Source organism: Populus trichocarpa, chromosome 6 (genome assembly GCF_000002775.5).
Source record: "Populus trichocarpa isolate Nisqually-1 chromosome 6, P.trichocarpa_v4.1, whole genome shotgun sequence".
Taxonomy (NCBI): Eukaryota; Viridiplantae; Streptophyta; class Magnoliopsida; order Malpighiales; family Salicaceae; genus Populus; species Populus trichocarpa.
This window is the reverse complement of record NC_037290.2, coordinates 5655422-5679225: the sequence shown is the minus strand read 5'-3', so window position 1 is coordinate 5679225 and position 23804 is coordinate 5655422. Positions and strand designations below refer to the sequence as shown.

General features: G+C 31.9%; 3 protein-coding genes and 1 long non-coding RNA gene across 11 annotated transcripts; 3 read left to right on the top strand and 1 right to left on the bottom strand.

The window, feature by feature from the left end:
• Window positions 1-1963: 1963 nt before the first annotated feature.
• Window positions 1964-3563, top strand: LOC7485509 (uncharacterized). 2 transcript variants are annotated; one of them, XM_024602493.2, is made up of 6 exons: window positions 1964-2177; window positions 2629-2696; window positions 2825-2866; window positions 2955-3080; window positions 3196-3260; window positions 3371-3563. In XM_024602493.2, exons 1-6 carry the CDS (start codon window positions 2048-2050, stop codon window positions 3387-3389), a joined length of 450 nt encoding a protein of 149 aa, XP_024458261.2. In that variant the 5' UTR covers window positions 1964-2047; the 3' UTR covers window positions 3390-3563. The 2 variants fall into 2 exon arrangements, with proteins under 2 accessions (XP_024458261.2, XP_024458259.2); XM_024602491.2 differs by having other exon boundaries at window positions 2626-2696.
• A 164-nt stretch (window positions 3564-3727) lies between these two features.
• On the bottom strand, window positions 3728-5077 carry LOC112327816 (uncharacterized). The gene is made up of 2 exons (XR_002982188.2): window positions 4678-5077; window positions 3728-4444 (listed from the first exon to the last, which is right to left on the bottom strand). It is a non-coding gene; the product is annotated as an uncharacterized LOC112327816 (long non-coding RNA).
• LOC7485507 (uncharacterized) lies at window positions 5078-8493 on the top strand. 6 transcript variants are annotated; one of them, XM_052453533.1, is made up of 10 exons: window positions 5085-5376; window positions 6043-6170; window positions 6281-6352; window positions 6426-6539; window positions 6844-6903; window positions 6996-7058; window positions 7225-7287; window positions 7602-7668; window positions 8058-8155; window positions 8243-8493. In XM_052453533.1, exons 1-10 carry the CDS (start codon window positions 5229-5231, stop codon window positions 8360-8362), a joined length of 933 nt encoding a protein of 310 aa, XP_052309493.1. In that variant the 5' UTR covers window positions 5085-5228; the 3' UTR covers window positions 8363-8493. The 6 variants fall into 6 exon arrangements, with proteins under 6 accessions (XP_024459132.1, XP_052309493.1, XP_024459131.1 ...); XM_024603363.2 differs by having other exon boundaries at window positions 5086-5376; window positions 7602-7739; window positions 7991-8155; XM_024603365.2 differs by having other exon boundaries at window positions 5231-5376; window positions 5950-6170; window positions 7602-7739; window positions 7991-8155.
• A 7506-nt stretch (window positions 8494-15999) lies between these two features.
• Window positions 16000-23604, top strand: LOC7485506 (glycosyltransferase BC10). Of its 2 annotated transcripts, none has more exons than XM_006381096.3 (11): window positions 16000-16364; window positions 17515-18032; window positions 19172-19270; window positions 20338-20438; window positions 20527-20598; window positions 20801-20891; window positions 21248-21328; window positions 22217-22276; window positions 22362-22484; window positions 22922-22960; window positions 23059-23604. In XM_006381096.3, the coding sequence occupies exons 2-11, from the start codon at window positions 17649-17651 to the stop codon at window positions 23185-23187; spliced, it is 1179 nt and encodes a 392-aa protein (XP_006381158.1). In that variant the 5' UTR covers window positions 16000-16364; window positions 17515-17648; the 3' UTR covers window positions 23188-23604. The 2 variants fall into 2 exon arrangements, with proteins under 2 accessions (XP_006381158.1, XP_024460178.1); XM_024604410.2 differs by having other exon boundaries at window positions 16003-16364; window positions 17577-18032.
• Window positions 23605-23804: the final 200 nt, after the last annotated feature.

Genomic DNA, 23804 nt, shown 5'->3' with positions numbered 1-23804 from the left:
CAGCAGTCATTTCAATAGTTGCGAGAAAGAGTGGCCTCCGCCCATCTTATCCTTAAGTTTGCGCCATCATCTGGCCAACCGCCCTTTATTCTGACGAGAAAAGGGCTCTCTTCTCTTCGCTTCCAGCAATTGAAAGGCAAGCGTGCCTCCCCATCATCACCCAGAGTGCCAAACAATGGGCAAACTCAAAAACGCATTCTATGGCTATTGACGAGTGCGCTGCGCGTTACTGAGATATTTCCAGGAATACAAGATTGCGTAATCTTAATTTTTGATATCATTTCATTAATTCAAAAATAATTTAAAATAAAACTATATTGTTAAATTTAATAAAATTCATGATCCTAGTTACAAATTTGATAAGTTAAGCGACAAAACATGAACAATCTAATATGTAGTTGTTTCATTATTAGAGAAAAAAAATATATCACCTTGAAATTTTTTAAAATCAAACTATGTTTTTTATCGGTTGTTTGAGTTATCTTTGAATTTGTTAAGTTAACTGGGTCACGTCGCAACAACTCTTATACAAGTTAATTTTAAACTTGAGTTAGATAAAGAATTAAGTTAGAAGAATTCAAGGTTAATTCATTGGATAAAATTTAATAACAATATTAAATATATCCTTGTAGCCCAAACATTATTTTTATTTTTAATTTTTTTATCCAACTTATAGAGCAGTGCGTTACAATAAATTAAGAAGAGACTAGACAGCTTATTCGTTCTTAATTACAAACGTAATATATACTCATACGGGGAAAAGAAAAGTTATGCAACGAGAAAAAAAAGGAATTTATGAGACTAATCTAAGTACTGGCCATGCAGATGCCTTGCATATGAGATGGAACCTTATCTTAGCTCTCTATCTCGAAGGCCAAGAATAAATTCTCGTTGACATATCATAGAGAGTAGAGAGTAGAGACGTTCCATTAACGAATGTAGGGGACAATACTGAAGCTTCTTGATGCTCATATATCTTTAGTGTCTTGCATGAAGAGATAAAGAGTACTAGAGTCCGAGCCAAGAATGACTTGCCGGCAGGCTAGCATTTGCTAGCTACAGGGCAAGATGTATGCTAAAGTGACATTCCGCCAGGTTGTTCTTGGCTCTACTTTGGTCTTTGTTTTCTCATGTGAGCCTCTCAAGGGCCTAATGCGTGCCAAAGGCAGCTAGAGCCCAGAGCTTCGAAGTTGGAACAGTGTTTTCATCTTCCTGAAAGGTGCTTTTTTAATTATGCGTTTTTGTTTTGTGTTGCTAAATATATTTTACACGATAATGCAAATTTTGTTTTTTTTTTAAATATACATAGAGATTTTTAGAATTTAACTGTATGCACAGAAAATAAAACATATTTTTATATTTTTAAAATGAGGAAAAGTTTTAGAATTTTAAAAGTTTTTGTTTCTGAAATTTCAGACAAAAATGAATATTTTTAATATCGGGTTAATATCTTACTGTATATATAAGTCTATAACCCCGATATTAAATGAAATTGTTGGAAAAATATGTGAGGAACCATAAATAATTTTAAAATGATCCCTGAAATTGTTTTAGAAACAAATATTTATTTTTTATTTTGGTGTTTTTAACATTACGAGGAAGACTTGCCATTTGTAATTTAGATAATTGCTATAATTCTCTTTTTTTTCTTTTTACGGATCGAAGTATAATTGATAATTAAATGCTGATATATATATATATATATAAAGAGGAGTTCTCTTTAAAAGTGTTAATCATTGATGAAGCCAATTAAATCCGGAATAAGTTCGCTGATTTATCCTTATTTGACAAGCATAAGAAGGAATTAGTGTTTTACTCAAATCTCAATATATATTATCGGATAAACATCAAATAGAGATTGTGTCTAATTCGATTGTAAAGATTTCATGTTTCTTTAAACTAAACAACTTCTCGTTTATATAATTCGAATTTGCTCTTTAAAAGCCTTATTTGCAATAGAAAAATAAAATAGTGAAAAAAATAAAGAAGAAGAGCAGGAGAAAAGGAGAGGCAGGTTTTTCCATCTTCCCTCTCGTGCTTGTCTCTCATGGCGGCCTCTACAAACCCATGGTTGTTGTTGTTGTTGGTATTATTAGCCCTAAATTTTGCAAGAATTGTATCAGAGTCACTTATTTTAGATCATCGGGGTTTAGAGGATGATGAGTTTGACCCAATAGGTAAGTTTATTTAGCTATGTAATTATGGATTCAATTATACTTTATTTTTTGCTAAGATAAATATATATTTGATAAGGCAGATTTTTTTTCTTCTGTTAAGTTACACTATGAAATAGATTTCCCTTCTGGGACATTGATTTGCTTTAGAACTTTTTTTTCAACCTCATGATCAGTTAGGTTGATGGTTAAGAGTTAGAGAAATCACATTAAGGGGCTAATCCTATATTTTTAACTCTTTAATATATATATATCTCTCGACTGAAAGCTATACACCCACATGGCGAAATAAAAAAAATGTTTTGTTATTAATTTAGTTTATTTTTAAATATTTATTTCATCCCGATGGGGGAAAAATATCATGAATGGAATAATATTGAGTTTAACTCCTCAAATTTAGTTAATCCTCCATTGATGCTCTTTTAATTTTTTCCGTGTGGCATTGTTAAAGAAGAATTAGAGCTTGAGGAAGATTTCTGGGCGTCAGACAATTCGATTCCAAACATATCACCTGATTGTGAGGTATTTTAGCTCTCTCTCTCTCTCTCTCTCTCTCTATATATATATATATATATATATATATATATATAGTTCATACTGTTCAGTCTGATTCTCTGATATCTATCTCCCTTTGTTTCTTGACGGTGAAGCGTCCATGTCTTGTAAACGCATGCAGCGATGAGGAGTGGCAGGTATAATAGAACTTTGCCCCCTCTCTTCGTAAGCAAAAATGTCTCGTTAAAAGACTGATTAAAACAAGATTTAATTTAATATCCTTAGGAAGGGCTCGCAAGATTAATTCAAGAGATAGAGCGAGAAAGGTATAGTTACGCTGTGGAAATACTACAGACAGAAAAGAGAGAGCTCAAAAGAGCTCTTGCAACAATGGAGTTGGCATGCTTCGTGGTTTGTATTTCTAGCCAGCATACAACATACTTCTCAGTTTCCTGTCAGTTTTTCTAGCCATTGAATACTGTGCAAATGTTATATACCAATTGTGTTTTTCTCTCTACGTACGTAGGTTACTGCGTTGTTGCCCTCAGTTGCTTTCTCTATGCTGAAACTTTACTCGTCGAATATCTCCAGGTTGGTTTTGTTTATGACATGAATGATTTCATATACAATTTCTTTCTATTATATATATAATTTGTTACATTCCATTAATTTTTCCCTTTATAATTCTATAATTGATGCAGCAGAAAGACCATGCTATAGGGCTTTTAGCTGCAGGAGGTGCCCATACCTAGCTAGGAGCGTCACGAAGGAAGATGTTTATTGCTAGATTTATTAATTTACGATTAAAACTATGTATAAGCAATTCCTTATCCATATTTTTCAGACTTCGTCAACCCCTTACCCCGAAGGGTTTATATTTGGTGAATTTTTCAACAGGTAAGCCACCCAGTACTGCCTTCACAAGTTGCTTCTAGCATGAACTATAAACTATATCAATTTAGTCTCAACTTGTATTTTTAAAATTAAATGATTAAGATTTTCTTGCAGAAATCTTAACCCTACATCGTTTAAATTAAAATAAAATTGAAGATTGATGCTTTTGTAAGTCAGGAAACAAGAATACTTGATTGCTTTGATTATATAAAACAAACCTGTAAGTTTTTTACAAGAGGCTGTGACCAATTCTAACGCAAGAAACTTAATTTGGAGTAAAATAGAGTATGCTCGTAAGGTATTTGGTTTATTACCTGGGAGAGGAAAAACCAGGCCACGGATGTTTATGCATAGAAGAAGAAAAGCTTTATGCTTCGGATCATGTTCAGTTCGTCCTTTTCTCTTGTTTTAGCGCTCGAATTCTCGTAACACTAAGGAATCCTCATCTGAATAAAAAAAAACACTTCTCCGCTAATGCAATTGGTCAAACCCGACACAGGACAAATAATCAACTAGACCAAACCATGACAGATTACTGCAGAGCGGGCTTTTGTTTCTTACGAAGGATAAAGTCGAAAACACATTAGGCTCTCAAAAGGGATCAGTAGCAAAAGGCAGCATATTAATTGCTAAAAAGTATACCAGCAGAAATTGCAGGATGAGGAAAAATGAATATTGTTGGGAAGTCAAATTGTCAGCACCCCATGATCATCTGAATAAGATAGCTTGAATCGACTAGATTTCTCGACAAGGATTGAAAATGCTTTCTCGAGATGCACAAAAGCAACAGTCTAGAATGGATCATGAAAATTAGAACATCAAGGGAGTCATCTGAAGCTCGATCGAGACAAGATGAATATAAGAACTGAACACACCAGGGGCTATAACAAATAGAATACAAAACTCTAATAAGTTTTTGGCAATAAACAAATTCCTACAGTCAAAAAGCTTGGTAATGTATGAAGAAAACCTATGATTAGGGTTTAACAAGAATAATTGATCAAACTTTTAGGAACATTAGTCCGATTGACAAAAAGTTTCTTTTTAATATTTAAAAAACTGACACAATACTAAACACACTGTAAATATTCAAAATTTGCTTTTGAATGCTTACTTTTGCCATTAGAAAATAATGACTGCCATCACAAGGCTTGACAGCTGTTGCCAATAGCATCGCCTTGAGCAGAACAGAAGAAAAGAAAAACACTAAACGGTAAACACGAAAAGGAAAGGAAATGAAAGAAAAGAGAGAAATGGAAATTAATATAAAAAAGAAGAAGAAAGTTTATATAAACAACAATACTAATATGAAAAGAAACATCGATCACAGGGTGCGGCTGTCTGTCATTGGCCTTTTGTATTTCATAGCCGGGCCCCGCTTTCCCGATTAAACTTCACTCTGATATTTTTTTATAAAGTCGACGGCCTTTGGGAGTTGTTTGGGATCCTAATCCATGAAAACCTGGACTGTTTCATATCCGAGTATACTAATAGAATTTTTATGGAACTATAAGGGTAACAATGATAAGTCTTAAACTATGGAGGACGAAGTTGGAACATGGATCAATCTAGTGTAAAAAGAGAAACCTAGAAAGTAGAAATATTTGGGAAGTCAAAAGCTTTCTGTATTTCCCTCCTGTTTGTGTTTGTTTGGAACCTTCTTCCATGGCAGCCTCCATAAAATTGCTCTTCTTGTTATTGATATCACTTTCTTTCACCTATATTACATCAGAGCCAGAGCCAGAGCCAGAGCCTCAACGTTTTTCTTTGGAAAATATACTTGACCAACTCAAGTCCCATATCTCTGTGTTAGGTTTTCTCTCTTTCTCTATATGTGTGTGTGTGTGGTATTATTAGTGCAACATGGGCTCTGATGTGCAGTGGTATTTCGATAGATTGGTCTGTTTGGTTGCTGACAAAGTGTGTAGGTTTGTCGTCTTTGAGAATGTGTTGCTTCATAATTTGTAGATACTCTCCACCGTGCGAAACTTGTGTGTATGCTTCATAATCTTAGGTGTAGCTGAACTTTTCGATTGGAAATTAATAGAAGAAGAAAACCTTGCCAAGTGAGCAGACCATGCCCAGTCAAGCTTTTCTTACTGTACAGATCAATATACAGTTTATTAACCTCCCAAATGAGAATGGATGGAATAATTATAGTTTAAAAATGAGGGGAAGTTTTCATGAGTTCTTGACAAATTAAAAGAGATTTCGGCAAAACACCGTTGGGCTCAAGCAAGCGGTGGAGTATATATGATGTTGAGAATGCAAATTTTATGGCTTTTTACTTGGCAGATTCTTTGCTCTTAGATTTCGTCTATTCCTCTTTATCTTTCATTTCTGAACTTACCCAGGTGGATCTTCTCATCTTTCTGTGCATTTCCAGTTAATTAACTCCTGGTCATTGAGATACATGTTTTGGCGTTCAGTTTGACTACCTCATTGACCATGCTCTTTCTTCTTCTTCATGTTGATAAAGAGTCAAGGATTGATGACAGAACCCGTGAAATAAGAAGCAAGGATGAGAAAATTAGACAGATGGAGATGATCATTCATGAGAAATCCAAAAGCATTGATTCATTAATGAGTGAGATAGAATCACTCCAGGTATGGTTCAAGTTTCACTAAACAGTTGATTCTTCAAGACATGAAGTTAACTGTTCATCCAGAATAAATATTTCCCTATTATTGATTTTTTTTCTGTTCTTTTTCATTAGCCAAAAGGAGTCATAGATGTCAAAGAACAGTCAAGTAAATCATATGCTCGGATCGGTGAACTTGAGAAGCAGGTTAGTTGTTCGTGCACTACCTATCTAGCAACTAATTTCGAACAGATCTTTAAGATTTAACTATTCGTGACAGGTTGACAAACTTAGAAAGGAATTAGAATCACAAAGTCAGGAAAAAGATTCTGTTGAAATCCGAGCATATGTAGCTGAGAAAAAATACAAAGAGCTTAGTTTGAAATTAGAAACTGTAAGTAATGTTTTTGCTGAGATCGTTGCTGTTTCTTTTTCAATTTTGTTTTCATTTCACGAGTCTCACAAGTATTCGGCTCGTTACACCTTCGCTGATTTGTCTCCTCTCTCTGATATCAGGTAGGAACTTTAGATTTCTCTAGTTACATAATTGCCTGAATGCAGAGCTTATTGCTATAAGCTATACAAAAACCAGTAACCATATGCTACATGTTCTGAATTTCTGTCGTGTGAAAGATTGGTAACCTTGGTTTAACGTTTGAGTCAGAAAAAATTAATGATCTCTGTTCTTAATTAACCAGGTTCAGGTTCATGGAGAATGGTTTCCACACTGGCTTACAGTTTATTTTTCTAATTTTCAGGTAAATAGTGTTGTTTTCAGGCATATTTGGAGGGGGGGGTGTTTCTACAAAATATTTTCCTTTTCTCATTCTCTTGTTTTTTCCATAATCAGTACCATGTGGTGACTCACTGGGATGAACACGGAAGACAAGCCTTGGACATGACAGTTCAGAAGGTTTGATCTTTTAGATTGTTTGTCTTACAATTCAATAAACTCAACTCTGAACATTCTGTGAACAAACATCTTGATAGATTTCCAGAGAAATCTTGTATTGAAGAATCCTACTTATTGTACATAATTCCCGTTGATTGATTTCACAATTCTTCTATTTGATCACCAGGTGCTAGAAAAGAAATCTCAATTTGACAAGTGGGCCGAGCACCACACTGAAACAATTTATAATGTGAGTTGTCCGAACACCTTCTCGTCATTTTCCTAGTGCTTCTTGCTAAGAAGTCAAAACAGAGTACAACTTCTAACATTCTTGATAAATTTCTTGAAAGCAAACTCAATCTGTAGAATTTCCTTTGTTGTAGTTCCTTTTACGTCAATGTATCTTAGTCCTACACAAGAGAACATAGCAACAAAGAATCAAGAAAGATGGAGATTTTGGTTAATTTACATGTTTTACTTCCAATTTATATTGAAGTGTTAGAATTATGGGGAAATCAAGTGGATCGTTTAGTCTGATTCTGCTGTCCATCTTTCATTGTCAAGAAATGGATCCCCATGTTCAAGGACTGGTTGTTGAACTGTATAAGCTATCTTTGGGAATGCATTCCACCTCAAACTACCAAGTGTGATGAGCTCTTCCATGCATGGAAGAAGACTGCATTACACCATGCTATCAACAGAGTACAACTTCTAACATTCTTGATAAATTTCTTGAAAGCAAACTCAATCTGTAGAATTTCCTTTGTTGTAGTTCCTTTTACGTCAATGTATCTTTGTCCTACACAAGAGAACATAGCAACAAAGAATCAAGAAAGATGGAGATTTTGGTTAATTTACATGTTTTACTTCCAATTTATATTGAAGTGTTAGAATTATGGGGAAATCAAGTGGATCGTTTAGTCTGATTCTGCTGTCCATCTTTCATTGTCAAGAAATGGATCCCCATGTTCAAGGACTGGTCGTTGAACTGTATAAGCTATCTTTGGGAATGCATTCCACCACAAACTACCAAGTGTGATGAGCTCTTCCATGCATGGAAGAAGACTGCATTACACCATGCTATCAACGTACAAGAAATGGCTGGTCCTTACTTGAAAGTAAGACAAAAGAAGTTGAAACCTTTTTCTCCTAAATTATGGTTTTCTGCTAGACTTTTCTTCCAGTGACAAGGGCATTTCTTACAGGAAGCAAGGAAGTTTACTCAGCCATGCATCAACCAGGTTGCAAAAATGACAAGATCCTTAGTTAAAAGGGTGGTGGCAGCAATAAGGACGATGATAGGGTTGATGGTGAAGTGGTGGTAGGGCAGGAGTAGAGCAATGTTATTAGAAATAATTGAATGATATTGTTTATTAATTTTTGTAAAATATTTTATGGTTTTATGCATTTAAAAATATTTTTTAATAAATTAATTAAGTTTACAGTTTGATTGTAATTAATATTTTACACAACACAAACACTTAGTTATTATAGCATTTGAAAAATCTGGTCATTGATTTTATTATTGCAGTGAAATTTGGACCATTTCTGCTGAATATAACTAAATTTTATCAGCTCATTTCTTTCCTTCTATGCGGCATCCAAGGCCTCTTCATTAACCCAATAAAGCAATCTCCTTCTGAATATTCTCTGCAGATAGTGTTATTCAGTTCTTTGTTTTGGGCCGTCAGCCTTTTTTCATAAAGTACTTAATTTTCATGATTATATATTGTCGGTTAGACTTTAATTTTGGACCTTTGGCCCTGTTGTTTAGCTAATATATATATATATATATATATATATATACACACACACACACACTCACACTTCCTTCCTCTTTCAAAAAACTAAAATTAACAGCGAGAGTAAAATACAGGGAAAAAAAAACTAGTTTGTATATGTTTTGGGATCAGAAATTTTGTTAATATAAAAAAACAATATTTAAGTTTTAAAAAATTATTTTACATTATTATTAAATCTGAAAATAAGATCCTTTAAAAGAAAACTTCCATCAAGATAAAGTTTCATTTAAAAATAAAAAGTTAATATGTAAATTCAATAAAATAAATTGAGGGCTATATAAAAATATATTTATTAAGTATATAATCAATTTTTTTTAATGTATCTATTATTTATCTTAGTAAATGCAAGGTTTTTAACTGAAATCATTATTTCTATTAAAAAAATATTTTATGATTGTTAAAGCAAGTTAAAAAAAATATCAAAATAGTATGTTCATATTTTATGTGTGATTGAAAGCTAAAAAAATCATAAATATAATAAAATCATGTTCAAAATCTCTTTAAGAATTTCAAAAGCTAAAAAAAAACATTTTGAAAATGAACAAAAAAAAAGAGGAAGAAATAAAAAAAAAGAGGCTTGCTCGATGCTTAACCCTCAGCAAATTAATCACAAGCGAGTTTGAAGGCAAGCACAAGCGTGTCTGAAGGTTAGGCCCATGCATTTGGCCTTGCTTTATGTTTTTTAATTTAGAGGGTGGATAACATGTCATACACTTGTCTAGTTTCGGGTAGTCAAAATGGCCAGGAATTGGGCAGAAAAACAAGCTTGTGTTTTTTACCAAACAACTCATTTCTCAACCAATATTTCATCTAAAAATACATGAGAAGCACCTAACGAACCTCAATAAACTCACTTCTGCCCTTAAAGTTGCAAAAAAAAAATAAGTTAAAAGCTGAAAAATCAAATCAGCACCAGAAATATTTTCAAGCTCGAATTTACTTTTTCCAACGAGATGAGAACAAAAAATAACTATCATTAAACTCTTTTCATAAAATAAATTATTTTGATATTAAATTTGATCATTTTTGTTGCCAAAATCACGACAATCAAATATTTTCTCTCTACAACCATTTTCTGGTGAGTCACTCTCTCATCCAAGGACTAAAAATGACAAAAATAAATTTTATGGCCAAAATAAAAATTGCAAAAAATTGGAATTAGACATATATTATCTTTGTGTCTCACATCCAGTCTTTTGTCTTTTAATTTTATAAATCTACCATAATTTCATATAATTATGCTAGAGAGGGACTAAATTAAACAAAAAATAAATAAATACAAAAAAAAGAAAAAGAATAAGAAACTTCACTATTCATATAGTAGTGAAGCTCCGTGACGTAATATAGTTCTGTTAGTGTGTTTAGGTAACTAGATCATTGGCCTACATCCTACAAGATCATTGACATCAACTACAATGCAGAATAGATAAAAAATAAATAAATATAAAAGAATATATATATCTATATATTGCTAATGTATTTTTTTAGTAAAAAAGAAAAATAATCATGAACTCAAAACTTATGCATAAGTTTAATAAAATAAATTAAGGATTATGTATGGTAATAAATTTTAGAAGAGATTTTAATGCTAACTAAAGATTAAAAAATAACCACATATAAAGATATATGATTCTATGCTACAGGGAGCTCTTTATCAGTGCATAGACGAAATGTTTTTTATCATATGACTCTTTGAAATCCAAATATATGAAATGGTAATAGTATAAATAAATTCATTTATCACTTGATCCTGCGATTTAACAATATAAACAATAACTAGTCGTTGTCAGTTCCAAATTGAAAAGTGAAAAAAATGTGAGAGAAAATTACATGATGAGAGAGGGTTCGAAGCATTTTATCAAATCTATTTATTTTATAATATCAAAGTATTTTGATCAAATTAAATGGAAAATTTTGGGTTCATGGTTCAAAAATAACACCATGAAAGGTCTCACGTTGTTCAAAATAATTAAATTTTCTTTATAGAGTGTAAATTAGACCATATTTTTTTATGAGAAATTAAAAGTAGGTCCTGCTCACCATAGTTTTCAGACCCGGCCCGGTCCAAGGCCGGGGTCCCGGGTTTTGGCCGGGTCACCCGGGTCAATGTTTTTTAAATCAAAACAACGTTGTTTTAGTAAAAACAAAAAACAAAAGTCAACGGGTCGCAACCGAGTTTTTTACTGGGTTTTGCCGAGTCAGACAAGTTTTTTCTTCCCCTATTTGTTCTTCAACCTGGCCCGGTTCCAGCCCCGGGTCGGTCAGGACCCGGGTGACCCGCCGAGCCGGGCCGGGTTTTAAAATTATGATACTCACACTAGATATAAGAAGGCACTTGAGTTTCTCATATTTGTGTTGGTTACAATACAATTAAATTAAAAAAATAATTAAAAGGCTTAGTCATTCACTGTAAACCAAGATATATATATATATATATATATATATATATATATATATATATATATATATATATATATATATATATATATATATATATATATATATATATATATCAATATGAATTGGAATAGTGGAATAAATATTTTACCCATATCAAACAAAATCATATAACTTGCTGTTAGGGGTAATACTATGTTTTTCACATGATTTATTGCTCATTATCATATTGATTAGGACAAATTAATCCTTTTCAATTTTTTTGTTGGTAGAGTAAAATGACTTAATGACCATTATAAATAGATTAAATCGGCATTCAAATGCGTTTTAGTCTTTTCATTTGTTTCAACAAAGTGATGACTTAATTACTTTTTAAATTAAAAAAAAAGTTGGTGTTCATTGGTGTTTTCATCTTCTCAGTATGGTTTTTTGTTTTATAATCAAATTAACTTAGTGATGATTTAGTAATTTAATTATCATAAATATTAATAAAAAGGTGGTTGATGCATGTGTTGGTAGTGCTTTTTGGATAGGGCATGTATCATCACTCAGTGGCCATATATCAATTTCTAGGGCAACATTTGAATTGCCTCGGCAACCCCTCTATCCTTAGGTTGCGCGTGTGGTCAACAACCTCTGATTTAGTGTCGATGAGCTTTTTTTTTCTCTCTTTACCTCAATTTTCATGTCTGATTTAGAATTTTTTTTTTAATTTCATCCTCCTCTAGTTTTTTCATGTGTTAATTAGATATGCCCTTCTTTCTTTTTAATTTCTATTTATTTTATTTTTGATAATTTTTAAAATTGATTTTTTTACGATTTCATCCTCCTTTTTTTTTCCTATCGAATTTTATCTTCATTCTTTTGATTGCTATTTTTTTACCTTGAAATTTTTTTTAAAATTAATATTTTTTTCAGTTTCATCTTTCAACAATCTAAATTGGTTGGGAATTGATTAAGCCCGAGTCTAAGATTCAACAAGTTGTAATTTGAAAGATTAACTCATGTTTAGGAGATTCGCTTGGATTTGCTTGAGTCTTTTTTTTTTAAAAAAATTATATTTTCTTAGTTTCATCTTTCATTATTTATTCAATTGTAGATTAGTATCTCTTTCTTTTTTTCTCTGTTTTTTATAGGGTTTTTTATTAATATTTTTTCATCCTTGAATATTTTTTTATATATAGAAAAGATTTGATATGATCTGTAATATATCACGAGTCACCTTTATAGAATATATAATTAATCTGCTTAGAAGCAAATATACAATCCATGAAAAGGTCTTCTCTTTTGTCTCCCGTTTACCGTTCACCTTTTCAATGGTCAAAATTCAAGTCTTAGACTCCGAAATTGATCTTAGACGTCAACACTAATACAATTCAAATAAAGCAGAAGCAGAAGCAGAAGCAGAAGCAGAAGCAGAAGCAGTGCATGGAGACCATTCTACTACTTCTAGAAATTAACAACACCTTATTTTAACAGGAAATAAATTAAAGAAGAAATGGTGAGTTTCTGAATATTCCCTAATAATTGCATGATAAAATGACAATTCCACAGAAAAAGAAAGGAGCAACGAAGCTATTCCAGAGTGGGATTAGTAATAAAAGTCTACTTATATTGCGTTCTAGAATAAAATTTAAAACAGAAAGAAAGAATTTTAAATAAACGATCATTTTATAATTAAAGCTATAGAAAGAATGAGAATATTTTTTTATTTTTGTATGAGGAGATCAATTGAACTAAAAACATTTATGAGTCTAAAACTTCTCATGTGAAAATGTGTCCATCTTATAAGATAACAAATATATTTTTCTAAAACAAATAGAGTCATTAAACATAAAAATGGTTAATAATTAATTTGTCTCTTGGGATGACCTCATAATTAATTAATTAAACATAGGCTTAGATGCACAAAGCCATGTTACAAAAATTTAAACGATAAAGAACAATGGATATAGACATTAAAATTTCAAAAAATATAAGCCTATGATCCAAAGATTGTTGTGATCAAACTGATTAAATTTATTGAGTTTGGACTCAAAATAAATTAAAAATTCTTCCTTTAATATCCTTCTCAATAAGAGTATTTTAAATAATTTTCATATCACTTTTTCTAAAATATCTTCTAAATAAAACATATTTAATTAAAATCTACAAAGATGATCAAAGTCCTTACCTTCATCAAATCAAACCAAGTAAGCAACTGAGCAAAATATTTCATACTTGTCTAAATACATTTCCTCTTTATCAAATCAAAATAAGCTAAGATCTCACACTATTAAAACTTTCAAACTCATATAAATATTTTTAATTTTTATCAAATCAAATCAAGTTAAAATCTGACACGCGTGTGAATATTTTCTAATTCAAAATAAAATTTAGATCTAACTGTTAATTAGAGAATTTATACATGCAAGAGAGAGTTTTTTTAATTAAATTTATTATTGTAATCTTGATATTTGTTTACTACACAAAAATTTGTGTGTACAATGGAATCTTATTTTATATTAGCATATGAATGTTGGACCCATGATAGGAGTCCATGGATACTTGATAAGGTGAACAGCTAACAGCTGACCCTCCCCACGTGAAGTATTTTGTTAATATGTATGTGGACCCCACCAATATTAATTATAAAAAGGATTATGCTAATAGTAATTAGTAAACGTCTAAGATTGGTAGGTTCCCCAATTTAATTATACGTATCATTGTTTGAGGTTTGAATTTTATAAGAAATAAAATAATTTTATATAAATATATCGGTTTGATGTATAGAAGATCTGTTTAAAAACAGATTTAAGAACAATTTTTTTTTTATGTAGATATTTTCATATATTTTTAAAAGGTAAGACTAATTTCGTTCAGGATTCGTGGTTATTCCTCTTAATAAATGCACTTCCTGAAAAATTAAACTTGTATTCTCATCCTTATAGGGATATAACAATATCTTAACCGCTAGATCAATATTTTATTGGTGGATCTAAGAAGAATTTGATAATTTTATAAAATATTTTTAATGATAATATGCGAGAAAATTATTGTAATTTAATAATTTTATAAATTTTTTATAATTTTTTTTTATCAATAAATAAAAAAGGATAAAAAGAAAAAGAATGCAAGTAGTGTGTGTTACTAGGAACGTTCAATGCTTATTGCTAGGAACATTCAGATCGATCAAATCAACGGAAACCTTTCCTTATGCTTTCCCATAATTTTGAAAACTAATTTTTTTTTTTTTTTAAATATGCATATGTCTCAACTGGCAATTAAAATAAGCTTACCTTGGATCCTTTGGCTGATGTAACCTGGCCTGCAAAACAAGAAATGAGATTAGCCTGCTAAAATATTTTATGGTTGTTTTTTAAAGTGTTTTTTATTTATAAATATATTAAAATAATATTTTTTTATTTTTTAAAAATTATTTTTGATATCAGCGTATCAAAATGATCTAAAAACACAAAAAAATATTAATTTGAAGCAAATAAAAAAATAAAATAAATTCAAATTTTTTCAAAAACGCTTCGAAAGGTAAAAACAAACAGGGTTTTACTCTTTTTTTTTTTTTAATTTCTGTTGATTTATTGGTCTAGAAATAGAATTAATATTTTTTTTCATGTTTTTTTAATATATTTTGATTATAGAAAATATTTTTGAACAGAATTATAGAGGATCCTACTATTTAGGGATAGTTGTTTGATGCAAAGATAAAAATGTTTGAAACAATTAGTACAAGAAATCGGGTCTTGAAAACAAGTTTCTTTTTATGTAAAAGTGAACATCTTCAGACTACATTAAAAAATAAAAAGAAAAAAAGAGAACAATTTCCCAAGGGTGGCAACCACCAGTCATAAGGCTCGCAAAATCCATACAATGAGAGAGATATTATTATATTTTATTGTGGTCTGGATTTGATAGAAAATTTGGGTTTTGTTTATTTTATTTTTTTGGTTGGAAAATATTTTTATAAAAAAATTAATATTTTTTGTTTGAAATTAATTTTTTTTAATGTATTAATGTTAAAAATAAAATTTAAAAAATAAAATAAAAAATATTATTTTAATATATTTTTAAATAAATAATATTTTAAAAAGTAACTCTATCGTAATATCAAATATATTATGATATATTATTGTACTTTGAATTGTTCCGCCAATGTTTCCCTTGTACCTAATATTTATGGAAATTTGAACAAATCTATATACATACATATATATATATATATATATATAAAAGAAATATTTTTCACAAAATAATACATTGTTTTATTTTATGATTGATGGTATCTTAAATTAATTTTAATCTATCAAAATTAAATTTACTTCTTACAAAAATAGAAAACATAAATTCTTAGCCATTAAATTGATAATATAAAAAAAATATAAGAAATGAGTGTTCATTATGATTGTTTTTTAAAATGTATTTTATTTAATAATATATTAAAATAATATTTTTTTTTATTTTTAAAAATTTATTTTTAATATCAGTCTATTAAAATAATATAAAAATATTAAATTAATTAATTTTCAATTTATTAAAAGCTCCGATTAAAACGCGATTCGAAACCCGAAACCACATTTCCAGTTTTGTACTTTTCCTAATTTGTTCTTCCAAATTCCAATAACCAAAGCAACGAGTCCAATTAAACACAAAAACAAAAAAAAAACCTTAATTATTGTGAAATAAATAAATATAATTAACAAATATAATTCGCCGGCTTTAATTTGTTTCCTGTTTCCATGTTCGGAACAGTGCAGCCCTAAACAACGACTGATACTACATAAGACTTTCTCATTTCATTACATAGAGAGAGAGAGAGAGAGAGAGAGGAAAAAAAAGAAGAAGAAATATACAGAAAGAAAGAAGGAAAGAAAAGGCACTAAACAACATATAGAAGAAACCTACAACAAAACACAACACATAAACGAATACAAACTCAGCACTCTCTTGCTTCTTTCTATAAATAAATATAGTCTTTCCCTTTCTGGGTCTTTGTGTTTTTTATTTCTTGTTTTGTGTGGCCCCAGATCTTGATTAGCCAATAAGGAGGTGAAAGATTTGATCTTTTTGAATCCAGTTTTTGAATAGATTGACATGATTTAAGATCTGGTTCTTCTCTGTTCAGCTTTATCAGGTATGGTAATCGTTGGTTTTCTTGTTCTAGTCTCATTCATTGTGGATGTTTCGTTGACGCGGAGAGATTTTGATTCTTGTTTTTTGATTGGTTTTTGAGAAAAAAGAGAGTGGAAGGAGAGGAAAGAAGGAATCTTTTGGACGTGGCTGTATTGTTATTAGGACTTTGTATAGTTGCATGGATCTAAGTGAGTGTTTTATCCAGGTTGAGTGAATGGCTGATCGAGTATGCAAGAGAAAATTGGTTCTTTTCTTTCTTGTGTTTTATTTGGTTGTGTTATCTCGGGAACCAAACAGGGGTGTGAGTGAAAGTGTGGAAATCTTGAATTTTAGAAAGGGAAGGGGTTGGCTAAAGTGTAATTGATGGTGCATTTTGGTTTTGTTTTTGGATTTGGATTTTGAATGAGTAATTGGTTCTGGGTATGCCTTGGAACTGTAGGAGGGTGTGTTGGATTGGTTTGACTTTTTTTAGGGGATGGTTTTTTTATATGTATTTATCGGTGAAGTTGGGAATATGGGGTTTGGTTTTAGTAGTTGGGCAAATTGAGGACTTTGAATTGTTAGTATCCAGCTTGGTTTATTTCTTTAAGTTTCTTGATCTTTTTTTTTTTATATTTGATCTGTTGTTATTGTTTGGTTTTTATCTTTAATTGTTCAAAGAGCATGCACCTTTTGTTTGTTTGTTTACAAAAGATAGGAAGAAGAGGGAATGAAAGTAAAGATTTTAAGTTTTAGAATTTAGATTCTGGGGTATTAGCAAAGTAAATTGCAAGTGCTATCTTGGTTTGACTGTGAAGGTGCTTTTGACTTTACACACTTCCTACACTATCTCTTATGTTCTGGAGTTTGCTGCATGCTTGTTTCGGTTAATGGTTTTGTTATAATTTCTCTGTTGATTAGTTTGGGTTAATGATGTCATGATGGTGCTGTTTTTTCTCATTTTGTTTGCGAAAGGTGTATCTGCTTATAAATGATTTCCTATTGGATATTGCAAAGCATTGAAGAATCTCTGTCCACTTTTTGAAAAGAAAACTTCTCTTTTTTTACTCGTTCCTGGGTTTACACCTGATTATCAATTATGAAATTCAAATATGGTGTAATAATTGATGGTTTATGTTACACCAATTAATTATCTGTACCCTTGACTTCAGATTTTTCTCACTCTGTTGGGGAATCGCTGCTTGCTTTAAAGTCCTAATTCCTTGTTTGACAGAGAGTGGTGAAATGTGGCTGTGAGGAAAGGGATGCATCATTAGGAGTTTCTTTTCAGATGTGCTTGTAGTAGATGAAGACACCTCAATTGTGGCGTCTAGGCATGGGTGATGTGCAGATCTTGCATGGAGCTCGCCACCGCCCTCCTTTGAAGAGGCCAATGTGGATTATAATTTTGGTTTCAATGGTCAGCCTGTTTCTAGTCTGTGCTTATATCTATCCACCACAAAGCAGTAGCGCTTGTTATGTATTTTCTTCGAGAGGTTGCAAGGTTCTAACAGACTGGCTTCCACCTGCTCCTACAAGGGAATTTACGGATGAAGAAATTGCTTCTCGTATTGTGGTTAGGGAAATTTTGAATACACCTTCTATTCCTACAAAAAAAGCTAAAATTGCTTTTATGTTTTTGACTACCAGTTTGTTACCTTTCGAGAAACTCTGGGACAAATTTTTCTCTGTAAGCTTTCTATCACACTTTTATGTTAAATATGCATTGCTTTTCTAGACATTCTCTTCATGTTCATTTACTTTTGGAATTTTTGTCAACTATTGACTTTAAAGCTATTGGATCAAAGAAATGGTTTTTAAGTTTTGGTTTATAAATTTCACAAGCATAGTTGAAGCTTTTGTGTGTTCATATTTCTGACCAGCTTCCATAGTATATATGTAAGCATATTTGAACTATTCACCAATCTTGAGTTTATAGATAAGGTTTTGCTCTATATCAATTGAGGACTGTTAGTTCCCATCAATGAATTTTTCATTTTTTAACTTGTCCATATATGCATTTAAAGTTTTTCTCCTTGTGGATCAGATGGGCTAGAAAATTGGTACATTCCATTAACTAGTGGAGAAGTCTTACTATTCTAAATTTTTAATATAGATAAGATGGTTTTGATGAATGCTCAAATGATTTGGATGAAAGCAAGTTTATTTAAGGAAGTTTCTGGGAAAGGTTTTTCATGCATATAATAGGAAAAAAAATGTAAAAGAACTCTAGAAGGAAAAAAAAAGAAAGTATACTGATAGACATCATTTTGTTTGTTTTAGATCCATTAATATGTTTGAAGACATGATGCAAGGACTCCAAAATGTAGTTGTACAAATAATCTTGCTTGGAAGCTTATTTAACAAAGATTCATTTCCAGCAGTTATCGTTGGAGATGTGATTCTTGTCCCAAAAGAAATTGTAATATCTCAAGAGTCAAGACATTATTGACTGGTATAACATGTTCCAGTGAAGTTGCAATTGAAAAACATTGTCAATATTGTTAAGGTGCAAGCTGTTCTGAACTGTAACTGCTGATGCTCCTGAACATGGCGAAACTGTTTTAATGATTTAGATTGTTATATATACATATATACAGTGTATAGATATTAGGTGGTTTGCAGTTTGCACAAATGATTTAGCTAACTCAGATATCTGTGTGGATGTGCATGATGTTGACTGTGTAGTTTAGGTGTTGAGGTGATGGAATGTTAATAAGTTGTAATAAATGTCAAAACTGTTAGTGTTTGTGGTGGACTTTCCTTGTTGTTGTATGTTCTGTTACACTACTTGTATCTGTTGCTGAAGCTAATTTATCTTTCTGGCAGGGCCATGAGGACAGATTCTCTGTTTATGTGCATGCATCCAAGGAAAAACCAGTTCATGTGAGCCGTTACTTTGTTGATCGAGATGTACGCAGCGACCAGGTCTGTAAATTTAATGTCAATATGCTATGTCTGCCTTCATGTATTTAATATATTCATGTCTTACTTTAATTTTCCACACTTTTGGATGTATGTTTAAAAGCATATCTTATTGCTTTTCTACTTTTCCTATTTGTTACATTTGTTTAAGGGCTTTGCAGTCTTTTAGTTTCTCCATTAGTTTTCAGTTATATATAGTTTCTTGCCTTCTGGTACCTGGTCTGCTTTCTACATAACAGATTGATTAGATATTTCTAGGTTCATGTTCTGTATTATCAAGGGTAGATAGTTGGGCAATGATTTCTCAAACATACTTGCACCATAGATCTCGTATTTTGTATCAGGAGCTCTTAAGAAAAGAAAGACATGTTAGATGAATTTATAGGATTTGGCTTGTTTTAATCCACCCATATAAGATGCTTTTTTAGGATAACGCCATGGTGTTCTTGGAGTCCTGTTCCTTATCTAAGGTGTCAACTTTCCTTTCCCTGATTGATCATTTTCCCCTGCTTTGTTAATAATGTCTAGTGTCAGCCTTTGAAAGATGAATCAGTGGTGGCCTGTTGCCTTCTTCAGTTGTCCATCTGTTCTGTGGTCAGCCCTCTTTAATGATGATGAACCAAAACATCATCATTAATCTTGTAAAAACTATCCTGTTTGTGATAGATGAAGCTTTAAAACAAATTTTTACAGATTAATAGTTACTCTGAGAGTGGGATAATCTAAACATGCTGGCAGACTATTGGTAAAGGACTGCTATTTGTTTCAACATCATTATTGTACTGCCGGATATTGATGTACTAAATCTTCGCTTAAGCCCCAAGCAGTTGGTAAAACTAGTTAATTTATCCATATTATGGTGTAATGATAACACTAACATTACCATTGTGACTATCAGTGGTGGGACTGCCTATAAAATATATGTGATGAATGGTTGAACTATCCCATCAAAATAGACATAATGAAAACCATATTTTGTAGTTTTAAGTTTCTGAGACTGAAAAATAGATTCCATATCTCTCAAATCACTAATGAAAACTAATCAATTCTGCATGGGCAAATTTTTGCAGGTGATATGGGGACAAATTTCAATGATTGATGCAGAGAGACGCCTATTGGCAAATGCTCTTGGAGATCCTGATAACCAACACTTTGTGTTACTTTCTGATAGGTAGAACATTATATCTTTTGTAGCTTTTATCTTTTCAATCTATAAAATAATCTGAATTTGATATAATTTTGACCACCTGACATTGCAGTTGCGTGCCATTGTACAAGTTTGACCACATCTACAACTATCTGATGTACTCGAACATGAGCTATCTTGATTGGTAAGCCCTGTTCTCTTACACGGTAGTTACCCTGTGTTCTTCTGTTGTGTTAGGCTCTCCTGTCGGTTATTACTTCTATAAAAATGTTATCGTTTGGAGTTTGGACTGCAAGAGGTCAATCGCAACTAATGGAGTAAAATTGAAGATCTTTATTTTCCAAATTGGTTTTCCCTTCCTGATTGACATGTCCTTTTGTTTTCAGCTTTTATGATCCTGGTCCACATGGGAATGGTAGGTATTCAGAGCACATGTTACCTGAAATTGAGTTGAAAGACTTTAGAAAGGGTGCACAGGTATACTTTCTCCAAGCCACTATGACCATATGGCTCTATTTTTCATGCAGCCTTTATTATTATGCCAGATCAAACTAAGTAAAATAATGCTGTATGTTGATTTCATATTTTCCATCATTGGCTTTTGTAATTCTTACTAGTCATGATCATCCCTTAGCATTTGTCTATTTAACCTTAAATGTGGGTTCTTGATTTAATACGTGTATAATGTTCAACATGCAAGAAACATGTGTGTGAGTTCTGGACATGGTGTCATGTTGGCAATTGAGCTTTTTGTTTAGATTCTTCAGCATAGATCACATTGATTTAGATTCTTAGTTTATTTGTGCAGTTTTAATGAATGAACTTTTATGCAGTGGTTCTCAATGAAGCGACAACATGCTGTGATAGTTATGGCTGACAGCCTTTACTACACCAAATTCCGCGATTACTGCAAGGCAGGTTTTCCTTTATTCTGAATTAAGCTATGCTTTTGTTATAGGCGTATGGTCTGTTCTATATGGCTTGCATTCTATTCAAACAGCTACAGATTTACTTGCATGTGTATGATTGTTATATATTTATCATGTTACTTGTGTTTTGTGAGTGTACCAAGATTTTTGGTGGATGCACCCTTTGTTCTTGATTCTCAGAGTTGAATATTAAAGAAAGGTTGAGATATCAGGGAATTGTTTTCAATAAAGAAAAGATTCAAGAGATCTTCCTAAAATTTGTTTGATCCATGTGCCCTCCATACAGTGAACATTTTTTAATGCTATCTTCATTGCCTTGGTAATGGAACTCCGATGTTAGGAGTCATAAATCAGAATATAGAATTCTTTATTTGTTCATGATTGATGAGTGCTTTAATTTTTTTGGTTATTCATTTGTTTTTTTAATAATTTCTTAATTATTTGCCCATTTCTTTGTACTTTGATTGGAATATGAAACCTAGTAAGTGCAATTTTTTTGCCAACAAAATATTTTGTAAGCTTGCGTCTAACTTTTGTTCTCTACCTGGAACCGTATCACATTCTCATAACTTGGGTGGGCAACATCCTATAATAATATTATATGATGTCATCACTGAACAGCGGGATGATCAAAATCAAAATTGCATAATGTTTCAGATGGTGTGTCACATTGAGCTTTACATTGGGACCCTTCTTCCATGTTTTAAGCTCAAGCACTATCTGTTATTTTGCATTTGTTCATTGTACAACTGTGCTCAAATTTTTGTGACTATGCTTGCTTTTGGGATTTTGTAAATTAGACTTTCTAAATTTTGTGTATGTTATGATATTGACATGTTTTCTTTCTTTCTTTCTTTTTTTACATAATTTCAGCCTGGTTTGGAAGGGAAAAATTGCATTGCCGATGAACATTATTTGCCAACATTTTTCCATGTGAGAATCTTCCTCATATTCCTTCAACTTTACCTTCCTTATCTTGGTTTCTCTTTATGACTTTCATTTTTTTATGTGAATTCAGATAGTTGATCCTGGTGGAATAGCAAACTGGTCTGTAACACATGTTGACTGGTCTGAGAGAAAGTGGCATCCAAAATTGTATAGGACTCAGGATGTTACTTCTGAACTTCTGAAGAATATTACGGTATGGTCTTGACTCAGTAGTCTTTGTTCTTTCCAGACACTGCTCAATATGAGTGTTTGGAGTTTACTAACATCCATCAAATACCTACTCTTTTCCTTCCAAAAAGCCCATCATATCATGTTACATAGTCAATACAACAGGGATCTTATAAATGTAAATATAAGATTGTGTAAAAATTTTATATTTACATGTGTAAATGGATCTTATATTCCTTGTTATTATTGTGTCTACAAAGGTGGAAGTGTGGGTGAGGTTGTCTCCTCTAGGGACAAACCGTGACCAGCTTGCACAATGCAGCGGGTCATTATCAATCGGTCTAAAGGCTGATTGGTATTTCTTGTTATATTTCTAGTTATTATTCTCATGGACTTTCGTTTTGAACTGTGTTATTCTTGTGGTTTTGACTGTAACACTTTGAGTGTTTTATCTTTCTGCAGTCAATCGATTTGAGTATTCATGTGACAAGTGATGAAAAGGTACAGTTTCTTAAAGGTGTTTTGGGTACTGTATTCTTTTATAAGCTGTTGGCTGACTTCTGTTCTTTTTTTTTCCTCCTCCCCTTGGGCTTTTATAGAGGGATGTGCAGGTGCAACCTTGCCTATGGAATGGTACCACACGGCCGTGTTACTTGTTTGCGAGGAAATTCCACCCTGAAACTACCGATAATTTGTTGAAGCTTTTCTCCAATTACACATCACTTTGAGTGAGATAGTTTTGACACATAAATTCTTTGATCGAATCCGCAGTTGCTCTCGACCACCCACTCCCATCTCGGTTTCTCATTAAATCTTACAAGTTACAAATTTGTAAATGCTGTGACATTGAGGTGTGAATCCTCCGTTCCCCTAGCACAATTCTTGTGTGCAAGGGCAACTTTGAGAGCAGTTAGGGATGAATTAGATGGGTTGGAGGCTAACAGAGTTAGTTAGTGTTGCTTCCACAGGAGTGGGTGATTTATTATCCATTTTTTCCCTTCATTTTGGGCCATTAATGTTCTCCTTTGGTATAGTGAATTTTGGGGAATTTATTTTAGTTCGTTTGATGGTTGGATATTTTGTAAAAACTGACTAAAAAATATGAAGCTGCAATTACAAAACTTGGTACAACTCTTTTGAAAATCTATCAGAAGCTTTGAGTCAAAATTGTGTAAGTCTGAAAAATGTACAAGAAATTGTATGTAAGCTTAAAATCACCCTTCTCCTACTTTGCTTCTCAATTGTGGAAGTGTACATGCAATCTCACCTTTGAAAGCACGTAGTCGCAGAAGCTGGACAAAATATTTTGCTTCTGGAATGGTGCTTGTTGAATGTTGATGGGTGT